Raw genomic sequence first — 13,517 nt, forward strand, 5'->3', positions numbered from 1 at the left:
GAGAGGTTGTGGAGTCTTCTCTGGAGACTTTCAAAACCCACCTGGATGCATTCCTGTGTGGCCTGTCCTAGGTGATCCTGCTTTCGTGAGTGACTAGATGATCTCTGGAGGTCCCTTCCAACTCCTAACATTCTCTGACTCTGTGGTTCACAGGACCCTTCTGCACAGGATCCCCTCAACCAGAATGAAATTTTGTGACTTCTTTCCTTTTGATTTCATTACAAGCTTTTAACAAACTGGTTTGCAAGTTGGTTTCTTCCAGCAGCTTTGTGTGTCTAGCAAAACCATTTTCTACCAGAAAAACATTGCAGAGTCCGTGGTCAGAGAACAGCCTGCTTGCCCCTGATTGTTTTGTTTGTCTGTTGGGATAGAGTGACCAAAGATATCACAGATATATCGAACCCTAACTTTGCTTAGTAGTGCTGCTTATGATAGTCTGATACCCACCACCCTCTTGCCTCAAGCCCAGCTGAGGAATTTGAAATTAGCCTTGTGGCATTTAGGTTGTTCATTTGAAATAGCAATATTTTATGGGGCACTTAACCATCTGCTTTTTCTACATTAAGTTGTTTGTATTGGAGTTTGATGGAGTTTTAGAAGTAGCTGCATTAAGCTAATTTTGTTTCTTTCCCTGTTTAATCACATTTTCTGCGATAAGAGGAATTATAGTGATTAAGTGTTTTAATACTAGTTGTTGCCTAAGCCATTTCTGCATTTTGTTCTATTGATGTTTTGTTGGAACTGGAATACTGAACACACTTTTGGCAAATACTCTCCATTTTTAGGTAAATAGCCAATAAATTTTGGCTTTTACTGGTGTAGATTACATTAATGGTAATATATCCTTGTCCATGAGAACAAACCCACATAGTTATGCTGTGTTTTAAACATAATACTTGCATGATGATCCCTAGAAATGTGGTCAGCCCACTGCCTCATGATGTGTGTGCATAGTCTCTATTTAGGAGATTCTCTTCTCAATAAGCAATCTCAAATACGTTATGTACTAGTCTCTTGGATAAGGACAGAAGTACACCACTGAAAAAATAGAAAGGGTTCCAAAAAAGGCCATGTTAGACCAAGTGATTTGGCCACTGCTGTGCAAGAAAACTGTAAGAGGTATCTAAGAGGGGAAAGCAAAACTTCATCCTTCTATATTTTCTTCCCTGACAAGATGAATGTCCTGAACAAAGTTCTGCCCTTGCTTATAATAGGATATCTGTCTCCTCCCCCTCTACTCTGCCTTGCTGAGGCTGCATCTGGAATATTATGTCCAGTTTGGGCCCCTCAGCTCCAGAGGGGCCTCAGGGAACTGCTAGAAAGAGTCCAGTGCAGAGCCACAAGGATGACTGGGGGAATGGAACATCTCCCTAATGGGGAGAGACTGAGGGAGCTGGGGCTGTTTAGCTTGGAGAAGAGGAGTCTAAGGGGTGACCTCATTCCTGTTTATAAATACATGAGGTATGAGTGTCAGGTGAATGGAGTCAGGCTCTGCTGGGTGATGCCCAAACACAGAGCAAGGGACAATGGTGGAAGCTGAGGCATAGGAAGTTCCATGGAAACACGAGGAAGAATTTTTTCACTGTGATGGTGACAGAACACTAGAAGAGGTTGCCAAGGGGAATTTCGGAGTCTCCCTCTCTGGAGATATTCAAAACCTGCCTGGATCTGCTCTACATGATCCTGCTCTGGCAGGTTGGACTGGATGATCTTTTGAGGTCCATTTCAGCCCCTAACATTCTGTGATTCTGTGTTCCCTGTACAAGTAAGTCTCTAAGCTAAATACATCAGTTGCCTGAACATTTGAAATTCTGATGTTCTTCAGTGCTTGTTTCATCATTTAAACTGAATTGTCATCATTTACACTGTTTAAATCCTGATCTGTTCTCTCTCTGTGAAGAGAACTACTCAGGTGTTGGGACCCTTAAGTAAAACTCCCTACCAGGTGAGCCATTACTTACTGGAATAACCCAAATAATGCCATTGCCTGGTTTAGTGATGCTGCTGAGATCATCCCGAGGACTTCAGAGCCATTAGGTTGTTTGCTTGCTTTGCTGACCTCTGTGTGGTGCTGTTGATAGTGAAGGCAGGCAGTGGGCCTTGATTTTAGAATTTCCATCTAGTGGTTTTGATACATCCTACTACCTTGGTTTATTTCATTGCATCCTCCCTTCTCAATTACTCAGTACAATACATAAACCCAAACCCATCTGGTACTTGTACTTTTAAGAGCAAGTGTTGGTTGGTTGCACTTCTAGGGTACTGTGCTGTCGCTCAGGTAAACAACGATTGTTCTTGCTCACAGGATTATATGGAAAAGAGGTCATAGAGACCTCAAAGAGAGGCTTAAGATCATCAGGTCCAACCATCAACCCAAGTCACCACTAAACAATGTCCCACAGCACTACATCTACACATCTTTTAAATCCCTCCAGGGATGGGTGTTCTCTAACACTGCCCTGGGCAGTCTGCCCCAGGGATTATTTGAACAGAAAATGGAGGTGTGTTTTAGCTGTAATTACCCACATGATCAAATCTGGAAAAAAAAATAATAATCACCCATCTACACAGAAACAGGGCTATAATTCCTTTAATTGATATTGAACTTAATTACTTGCAAAAAAAAGGATGTGCACCACAAAGTATTCATGCGATGCATGGTGTCTTAAATGAACTTGTCAAGTCATCTTGATGCTCCCATTTGAAATACTGGCCTCACTTTTGTTTTGATTCTAAGCATATTTTAACTGATTAAAAAGATCATCTGATACCAAGTGCTTTGATTTTTATTTTAAATATATTCCCTGTTTTTCTTCTGCGTTTGGCTGGACTGCTTTGACAGCAGAGAAGGGGCACTGATATGGCTTTTGGCTGGAAGGTCTGAACACAATGGAAAGGGGTGGTGGGAATATCTTTATATATGGTTGAAAAAAGGAAAATACACTACAAAATGGGTCAGCTTTGAACTGATAAGTCTGGGTTTTATTTTTTGTTTTGACTAAAAAATGTTGGTAAAGAGTCAAAATCACAGATAATACTCTGAATGAAAGATGATGTTCGTTTAAGAGTGTTTTAAGAAATAATTTATGAGTGTTTTAAAGTGAAGAGAAGATGGAATTTCTTGAATAACGTGATGTAATCAGAGTAAGGAGGTAGTTACACTGATGGAAGGCATTTTTTTCTTCCAGTATTGAATCCATGGGTGAAGAGGAATCTTAATATTGTGATTCCTCTTGCCACAACATCAAGCCCATAGGAAGATGAAAGCGTAGCTTGAAATAATCTGACAGCCTAAATGACACAAAACAGGACAGTGCAAATGTGAACTGAATGTTTTTATGGAGTCTTGTAGTGTGCATTCAATTGGAAGGTTTTTTCCCAACCTATTTGTGTGTAGTATTTGCCATCATCTATCCATATAATGCCATCTGCTGTGTGTGTCTGAAGTGTCACAGAGAAGAGCTTCATGGAGAGTGTTAAAATGCCTTTCTGTATTAAGTATCACTGGGCATTCAAACATAAATCTTCCCAATGCTGCGATTTCTTCCTCAGCAAAGCACAGCTCCCTTTTATTTCTTTGTATTACTTCTTAAAATCATTTCCATTGTCTTGAATATGAAGGTAATGAGATAAATTTTAATATAATGATGGACTTTTCTGTTCTCTTATATGTATTGTTCTGCAGGTTAAAGTGGGGGGAAATAAAACACATCCAGAAACGCTGTTGACTCAATAGACTTTTCAACATGAATCGTGCTTTTAGCAGGAAGAAAGGTGAGTAATTTAGCTTGTGTTCTAGGTGAGACCTAAATATCTTGTATAAATTCTTTAGAATATCAAAAATTGTACAAGGAACTACTTAGGAATAGTCACACCTAATTAACTAGGTAGGAATGAGCAGCCTTCTGTAAGATGTACAGGGCAAAGCATTTGTTGTTAATGGTTATAGAGCTTTCTGGATTGTAAGGCTTAGGTTGAATTTCATAGTGTTTGTTGAGGGAAGTGTCTCTGTGTGTACATATCACAGAAACATTCAGGTTGGATCACTAAGTCCAACCAAGAACCCTGCTCTACAAGGTTCACTCCTAAACCATATCCCCAAGAACCACATCCCAACAACCTTTAAACACATCCAGGGTTGGCAACTCAGCCACCAACCTGGGCAGCCCATTCCAATACCTGACCGCTCTTTCCATGAATTCTTTTTCCTAATGTCCAGTCTAAACCTACCCAGCTGCAGCTTGATGCCATTTGCATATATATATATATATATATATATATATATGCACCCCCCCTATATATTATGTCCAATATATATTTATATATACACACATAAAAATGTATCTTTGATAAGTATAAAATACATATTTAAATATATTTATGTATCTATATCTAGATAGATATATAAAATACACACACTTCTTTTATTCCTGCACACACCAAAGGATGTGCTGGAGCATGTTAGAACTTCTGAGTGTCAGAGACTTGAGGATTTATATGTATTTTTTATATATATGTGTAAATATATAATATATATTCATGGATTCTTATTCTTGGACAAGCTGTTACAGAAAGCATGTTTAATGCACTTGAAATATCTCATGCAGTGAAATACCTCTTAGCTTTAGGAAGCTGTTCTGAATTTGTAGCAGTCTGAAATGGAATGCTCTCCAAAATGGTATCAAACCAACAAATATTCAGTTATGTATGTTCCTCTCCTGGCTTGTTTGCTCTCTTTTCAAGATCTCTTTGTGATTAAGCATAAGTTTTTAGATAGAGCACTGTAGATGCAGCTTTTATTACTGACAGCTGCTGTGCTATTTTCCCAATTCATTTGTAATCTAGAAAATACTCAACAGACCTATTTCCTTTGTTTTTTGTGATGAAGTGTGATGCACACTGAGCTAGAGCCCCTGCTTTAATTGGGTGTAAACACTGTTGCAGTATGTGTAGATGTTTTGTTTACACAACCAGAGTTCCTGCTTTGATATGAATATCAAAGGTGGAAGTAAAAGGAATCTGCCGTACCTTACACCAGCACAAAATGATAGCATCGCTGCATCCTTGTATGGCTAGTACATTTAATTGTTAAAGCCAGGGCAACATAAGTAGTCCAGAATATCAGTGGATATAGTTTGATCCTAAAAGGAAGATAGACTTGCTCACAAAGGCTACAGAAAGAGATGAAAGGTCATTTGATGCCCCAGCATCACAATGGATGCTGAGGAATAGGCTAAAATCCATAGCCCATGCTCTTCTTAAGCACGGAGGCAATTCACATCCTGCACAGCATCAAAGATGCATTGCCAGCAGATCCAGAGAGGTGGTTCTGCTGCTTTGCTCTGGTGAGACCTCACCTGGAGTACTGTGTACAGGTCTGGAGCCCTCAATATAGGAAGGACATGGACCTGATGGAGCAGGTCCAGAAGAGGGTCCACAAAAATGATCAGGGGATCGAAGTACCTCTGCTTTGAGTACAGGCTGAGGGAGCTGGGATTGTTCAGCTTGGAGAAGAGAAGGCTCCATGGAGACCTAATAGCAACCTTCCGGTACGTGAAGGGACCCTACAGGAAGGATGAAGAGAGACTGTTTACAAAGGCCTGCAGTGATAGGACAAGAGGCAATGGATTCAAACTAGAAAGAGTAGATTTAGATTACATGTTAGGAACAAGTTACTAGGAGGGTGGTGGAACACTGCAATAGGTTGCCCAGGGAGGTGTTTGAGGCCCCATCCCTGGAGATATTCAAGGTGGGGCTTGATGAGGCCCTGGGCAGCCTATTCTAGTTGCGGAAGTCCCTGCTGACTGCAGGGAGGTTGGTCTGGACGACCTTTGAAGGTCCTTTCTGGCCTTCTATGACAACACTTCTATGAAGTGGTATGTACCTGCTAGCTGTTTAATAATGTTGCCGAGCTTCTTCCAAGTAATTTCAGAGACCCCTTTAATATTTTATAGTTGTGGATTGATTTATCACAGCTGGAAAAAAAGCCTGAGATACTGTTTTGTCTAGGTGACCTTTTTATCCTTTAAAATGAAAAAAAAAAAAAAAAAATCACTTCAGATGAAGTTTCAGAAACAGACCAACTGTGTTTTATGGAGTATTTCCTCTCTGGTTTGACTTGCACTCAAAGGGCTAAAATGCTTCTTCTCTAGTTCTCCTTGCCCTTGCTAGTGTCTGCATGTTGCCTTTATGGTCAAATTGGTAAAGCTGTATTTTCTGGTATCTGGGAGTATTTGTGGAGTCTGGATTCATTCCCTTCTGTTTTTGCTTTTTCACAAGAAGATTTTTTGCTGACCTCACCTAAATTCTTGGGATTTCAGTGAATTTGCTTTGATGTTCCATTGATGATTTTTTTTTTTTTTTTTTTGGTGCTGTTCTCTTTGCCTCAGGAAGAAAAGGATCTCATAAGAGATAGCTGTCAGGTACAATGAAATGCAGGTATTGTGGATTCATAAAAGCAGTTCCAAACTCGAGCAACCAGAAATACGCACAGTGCATATTTTTCATGTCAGTGGAGGTTCAGAAAAGCTTAGCAGCGTCAGCATTTGTGTCTAATAGCTGCATTTAAGAACAAGTTCAAACAGGTTCAATTGCTGAACTTCCTTTTATTATATTTCCTGATTGTACTCCCAGACCTCAGAGATACAACAATTACCACTCCTGTGCTTGCTGGGGTTGTTTGTGGGTTTCTTCTGTTCACAAGTGTGTGGATATTTTGAGGAGTTAACTGTTTTAGTGCTGTGACTTCCTTAGAAGCAGTTCTCTCTAAATCCAGATTAGTCTCCTGCTGGCTGTGCTGGTAGCATTTGTGCTAATTACAAGTTTGCATCATTCTGTTAGCTTGGAGCTATAGTCTCAGATACACAGGATTTGAGAGGAATTGGAACAGATGGAATTGAAGCAGGTTATCTGAGTTGTGCACGTTTATAAGAGTAAGTGTCCCCTAGTCTATACTATGCTGCAAATGGAGAAGCAGCTCTTTATCTTCTTGAACTGGACTTGATTTGGACTGTGCAGTACTTGCTGAAGAGCTCTGTTCTCATCTGATTTAAGCAACAGAACTTTCCTCCGAAGTGTTCAGGCAATGATTTCATCACTGACAGGCACTGCACTGGTAGAAGAGAAACACTGTTAGAGGCTGGATAGCAGCTTGCCCATTCCCAAAAGAGTTGCAAGGGAGATAAGAGTGGCTAGGAGAGAGAAATGAGCTCTTCACTAAATTACCCTGCTTCTTTAAGGAAAAAGTTCCACATAGATAAGGTGTGTGACAGGAGTCTTCTGTATTGGGAGAGTCTCAGCTGTGGGAACAGCAGGTTTGTCTTATATCAGAGTAGTGCTCTTCAGAGTACAGATACCAATTTAAAATATTACCAGTACTTCATTTTGCATCAGATTTTGTACTGCAGGTATTGTATCTGGAGCAAGTACTCAGTTTAATTTTTGAGGGCCACGATTTGGGCCTGAAACAGCCACCTCAACTGACAAAATCTACTGAGTCATCTGATCTTAAAAACAGCTCCTGCAGTCATTGCCTCTCTGACTCTGTGAGATTTAGCACAAACAAAAACTTCTGGGCAGTTTGATGTTTGCATTTTAATTGTAATTTTTTTTACTTGATAGTTTGTTTTGTTGAAGACTTCATTGGTATTGTTAAATCTCAAATTGAATAACTTCAAGCTCATAATCTTTCATTGTGATAATGACAATGAAAAATATGAGAAAGTGTGACATTTAAACAAGTTCAATGTGTTTCAAGAAGTACTTACACAAGTAATCATAAATAAATTGAATCATTAAGCAGTCTCAGTTGTAATATCTATTCTAATCACTTATCCATGACCTCATGTGGGATTTTTCTCTCTATGAACGAATACTGACAGGAAAAAGTCAGTTTCTGATTTAAAGCTTCTATCAGCACATAATAGAATTGCATGTTTTAACATGAAAATCCTTAGTACCTATTTAAAGTAAACTAGCCTTTCTCTTCCGTAGAGCTTGGTTGGACTACCACTTACATGTGTTACAGAGAAAATTCTCTGTGGCAGAGAAGCTGTACAGAAGATACATTCAGTTTTCCATTCACTGATAGATGAGTGCAATACACTCCATCACAGGGGAGATTTAGAATAGAATAGAATAGACCAGACCAGACCAGACCAGGTTGGAAGAGACCTTCAAGATCATCGTGTCCAACCTATCATCCAACACCACCTAATCAACTAACCCATGCAACCAAGCACCCTGTCAAGTCTCCTCCTGAACACCTCCAGTGATCGTGATTCCACCACCTCCCCGGGCAGCCCATTCCAATGGGCAGTCACTCTCTGTAAAACTTCCTCCTGACCTCCAGCCTGAACCTCCCCTGGTGCAGCCTGAGACTGTGTCCTCTTGTTCTGGTGCTGGCTGCCTGGGAGAAGGGACCAACCTCTGCCTGTCTACAACCCCTATTCAGGTAGTTGTAGACAGCAATAAGGTCACCCCTGAGTCTCCTCTTCTCCAGGCTAAGCAGCCTCAGCTCCCTCAGCCTCTCCTCATAGGGCTTGTGTTCCAAACCCCTCACCAACTTTGTTGCCCTTCTCTGGACATGCTCCAGCAAGTCAACATAGGAAGACATTCTTTATGGTGAGGATGGTGAAACATTTGAACATGTTGCTCTGGACATCATGGATGGCTCTTCCAGGGAGGTGTTCAAGGCCAGGCTGGATGAGGCCTTGAGCAACCTGATCTGGTGAAAGGCATTCTGCCTGAGGCAGGGGGGTTGGAACTAGGTGATCTTTAAGGTCTCTTCCAACCCAACTGTTCTATGAATCTATGAAAATAATTTTTGTAGGTGATCAGGAAACTGGAGCAGGCCACATTTAGGTTGGACTATAGGAGGAAGTTCTGCACAATGAGGGTGGTGAAATACCAGAACAGGTTGCCCAGGTGACATTCAAGATCAGAATTCATGTGTCCCTGGGCAGCCTGCTCTAGTTGGAGGTGTCCCTGCTAACTGCAGGGGGATTGGACAAGATGACCTCTGAGGGTCCCTCCCCACCCAATGCAATCTGTGAATCTATTTAAAAAAAAAAAAAAAAAAATCTCTTACCTTCTTCCACAAAACCAAATTGAAGGACAATTTGAACTGAAGATCCAGTCAGGGATGTCCCTGCAGGAGGGTTGGACTAGATGACTTTTAAAGGGCTTTTCTAACTCCAACCATTCTATGATTCCATTACATATTTGTTCTTAATTTTTGTGTGACTGTGTGTGTAGGTAAACAAAGCATTCACTGTGGGGGTTTTTGTTTTGGCTATTAATTTAGTGGAGATGCTTCTCCCAGGGGAGTATGGAACCTTTTTCTGATTGTATGGCCTTCTGGTCAAAGCCATTAGTATAAGAACTGGTGCATATAAGTAAACAAAAATTAACTAGTGTTTGTTGGCTTTTGCTTCGTGAGAAATGTGAAAGAAAAGGTCTTTTCTGTCTAGATAAGAGGCATTTCTAAATATGGAATAACTGTAATCCAAACTTTCTGGGAGCAAAAGAAAGAAACTTTTTTCATGTCTGAAAACAGTGGTGGAAATGTAGGTACTAATGTTTGCTTTGGGCAAAACGTAGTGTTAAACTACACCATGTGAAGTCTAGTGGACTTCAGTGAGGTTGTGGAGAGTAATTCACAGCTGAATTGAATTAATTCTGTTTTTTACACCCCAGTGGTCCTCTGCCATCCCAGAATGAGTATCAGCCTTAGTTTAAGTATGGCACAAACTTCAGTGCCAAAGCTGCTGTTGTATGGAAGGATTTGAATTTTGTAAAGCTTTATTGGTTTTTTTTCTCACCATATGATAGCAGTTCAAAAGGTTAGTAATGGGTGCCACATTATCAGCTCATGAGATTTTGATGCCATTCATAATGCAAAATGCAGTGTATTGAAGTAATAGCCTATCATAAATCACAAGTTTTAGCACTAACATTTCCATGCAGTGGCTTTTGCTGTGTCTCATTTTTGAAAGTGTAGACAGATGTATTTAATGGGCAGAGTGTCTGACCTATAAAAAATGCAGTCAAAGGTTGCAGGAAACTCTTATGTGAATGACTTCCTACAGTACAATGTTTATTTTATTGTAAATTCATGTTGTGTTCCAGAGGGGACTGTTGTTTTGGTTTATATTTCTTCTTCTGAGTAAGTTGGCAACAGGTGAAGCCCCAAAACTGGTGAAGGGAATGACTATTGTCCTAAAGCAATAGGTGCTTGAATTCTGCCAGAGTATATTTCACAGCAGTGATTTAAATAAATTGGCTTTTCAGTGCTGATCATCAATAATGTTCAAGAACATAAAGATACACTATAAAGGCATAGAACCATAGAATTATTTCAGTTGGAAAAGACCTCTAAGATCATCAAGTCCAGCCATCAACCCAACATCTACATTAAACTGTGGCCCAAAGTGCCATGTCTACAAGTTTTTTGAACACCTCCAGGGATGGTGACTCCCCCATCTTCCTGGGCAGTCTTTTCTGCTTGACCATTCTTTCAGTAAAGATTTTTTTCTTAATACCCAATCTAAACCTTGAGGCTATTTTCTCTTGTCCTATCACTTGTTACATGGGAGAAGAGGCCAACACCCACCTCACTACAACCTCCTTTTAGGGAGTTGTAAAGAGCGAGAAGGTTTCCCTTCAACCTCCTCTTCTCCAGGCTAAGCAATTCCAGTTTCCTCAGCTGCTCCTTATATATGTAGTCTCAGTCTTGCTCATTGTGGTCTTCAGATATCCTTTGTCCTTTCATAAAAGCACTCATGACTTTCCAGGAAAAAAAAAATAAAATTAAAAATCTAAAAAGCCAGATTAGGTCTAAATCTTCTCTGCCTCCACCCCACAAAAGCTGCTGCTTGATGTTTGTAGTTTTTTTGCAATAGAACTTTTTACAAGAGCCAGGTTTGGGAGGGGAAAAAGGATAAATTTTTTGTATACCAAATATTTCTGTAGTCAATTAATCTTGCTTGACACAAAAATCAGTTACCTTCATACTTTTGTAATATCTCCACAAAGAGGGTTTGTGTGTCCCAAGTCCTGCTCCTTGGATTTCGAAATGTGGAAACCCAGTATTTGGTGGCCCAAGTCTTCTTTTTTTTTCTGGATTGGTAACTGGATAAGTATCACTTACGTAAAATGATTCAATGATTCTACTATTAAATTGAAGAGGGATGTGGACATGCTGGAGCGTGTCCAGAGAAGGGCCATGAGGATTATCAGAGGGCTGGAGCACCTCTCCTATGAGGACAGACTGAATGAGTTGGGGCTGTTCAGTCTGCAGAAGAGAAGGCTCTGAGGTGACCTTATTGTGGGCTGGGGAGGGACTTCTTAGGATATCAGGTAGTGATAGCACTAGGGGGAATGGAATGGAACTGAAGGTAGGGAGATTCAGACTGAATGTGAAGAGGAAGTTCTTCACCATGAGAGTGGTGAAGCCCTGGAATGGGTTGTCCAGGGAGGTGGTTGAGGCCCCATCACTGGAGGTGTTTAAGACCAGGCTGGATGAGGCTCTGGCCAGCCTGATCTAGTGTGAGGCATCCCTGCCCATGGCAGGGGTGTTGGAACTAGATGATCCCTGTGGTCCCTTCCAACCCTGACTGATTCTATGATCTTGTTAAGCTATGGAGGTACCCTTTCAATTATGTCAACACTGGGAGCTGAAGGGTTACTGCCTCCTTTTGGCAGGGACCAAATCTTCTGTTGGTGGGACAAAGAAGTGGCCAGGCCCGCAGCATGTTTGTGTGTTTGCATGCGTTTGTGTGAAACTGTGTATGCATTTATCTGTGTTCTGAATACAGAAGGAACAGATCTAATTGTGTAGGAAAGAAATGATTACAGTGTGCCTTTAGAGGATGCTTAACTACAAATGGGAGTATGCTTTGGAAGCTTTGTTCATGGGATTCATGTTAGGCCTGCACAGATAAGCCTAAGTTTTCTTTTCTTTCTGTTACCATGAGAATAGGAGGATAATTTCCTGTTGGCTATTCTATTTGCATTATCTTCAGAAAGGTAGTGCAGAAATAATCTTATCTATCACCTGCTTTAAAGAATATTCTAGGCATTTAACAATGATATTTACCACAATACCTGTTTGTGGCTTCTGCAAAACCTAAGGAGCTCCTTTGAAGAACTTCAGTGCACGCTTTATCCATAACGTGCTAAATGCTGGCTTTAGAATGGGAAGAGCATTGAAAAAGTCTCAAGCTCTTTGGTTTCCACCCTATTAAAATGTAAGCAGCCTAATTTACAGAATGTTACATGATTTGCATGGCAGCTTGGCAAGCATTTTTTGAGAACTACAAGCTAATCAATTCTTGGTGTAAGTTGTTACTAGTGTATGATGCAGACTTCTTGTCCAAATTACTTCCCCAAGCTGCAGCCTAAATGCTTGAGTTATGTTGATGCATCACTAGTTAACTGTCTAATTAAAGGCAAGATGTATTATTCTGTGTGAAGTACATTTGGATGTATTCCAGCTCTATCTTGGTAGAAATGACAATGACTGTTTTCAGTGGACTTTATCTTGCAAAACTGTTGGAAAATTACAGAGAACATCCAAAACATATCCCTCAGGAAAATGCTGTTTTGTGAAATCATAGAATGGCTTAGGTTGGAAAGGACTTTAGTGATCATCTACTCCAACCACCCTGCCATAGGCAGGGATGCCTCTCAACTGGACTTGGGATGCTGAAGGCCTCATGCAACCTGGCCATGAACACCCCAGGGAGAAGGCATGCACAGCCTTCCTGGGTGGCCTATTCCAGAGACTTACCACCCTCATACTGAAGAACTTCTACCTAAGATACAGGAGGAGAGTACTCCCTCAATTTCCAACTATTCCTCCTAGTCCTATTGCTAGACACCCTTATGAAAAGCCTGTCTCCAGCCTTCCTGTAGGATTCCTTCATATGTTGGAAGGTGGCACTAAGGTTCTCCTCTGGAGTCTCCTCTAGGCAGAATAACCCCAGCTTCCTCAGTTTATCATCCTAGCAGAGGTGCTCCAGCCCTTGAATCATCTTTGTGGCCATTTCTGGACTCACTCTAACAGCTCTGTGTCATTCTTGGACACAGACTTTCAATCTCTACCCTTGGCTTCTGTGACTATTCAATTTTCTCTGGGTCCTGCTGAATGACCTGCAGAAGGAGCTCTTCGCTGGCCTCATGCTGCACTTGCTTTGAGGTACATAAAAGATTATGCCCTAGGTGTATAAGTAAAAGGTAGCTACAGATGTAGATAACTGTGGTTGCTGTGAATGGTTGCTATCACTGCTTTCTTCTCTTTCCAGTGTATTGGCATTTAAAAGTTCCAAGGAAATGTTTCTATTCCATTATTTTAATAACCCTGAATTAGATCTCATTCATATTTATAAATATGTAAAGGGTGAGTGCCAAGAAGATGGAGCCAGGCTCTGCTGGGTGATGTCCAATGACAGGACTAGGGACAATGGTCGAAGTAGAGGCATAGGAAGTTCTATGGAAACATGAGGAAAAAAAAATGT

General features: G+C 40.7%; 1 protein-coding gene across 3 annotated transcripts in view; it reads left to right on the forward strand.

The window, feature by feature from the left end:
- The window catches only part of GULP1 (GULP PTB domain containing engulfment adaptor 1), a 212,719-nt gene that overhangs the window by 94,438 nt on the left and 104,764 nt on the right, over positions 1 to 13,517 (forward strand). For all 3 annotated transcript variants that reach the window (XM_068137890.1, XM_068137891.1, XM_068137892.1), the window contains one exon: positions 3,686 to 3,774. In XM_068137890.1, coding sequence (XP_067993991.1) covers positions 3,747 to 3,774 — 28 coding nt within the window. In that variant the 5' untranslated portion in view covers positions 3,686 to 3,746. The remainder of the gene's footprint in view (positions 1 to 3,685; positions 3,775 to 13,517) is intronic.

This window comes from Melanerpes formicivorus, unplaced genomic scaffold (assembly GCF_026170545.1).
Source record: "Melanerpes formicivorus ecotype bairdi unplaced genomic scaffold, bMelFor1.0.p_v2 SCAF_5, whole genome shotgun sequence".
NCBI lineage: Eukaryota > Metazoa > Chordata > Aves > Piciformes > Picidae > Melanerpes > Melanerpes formicivorus.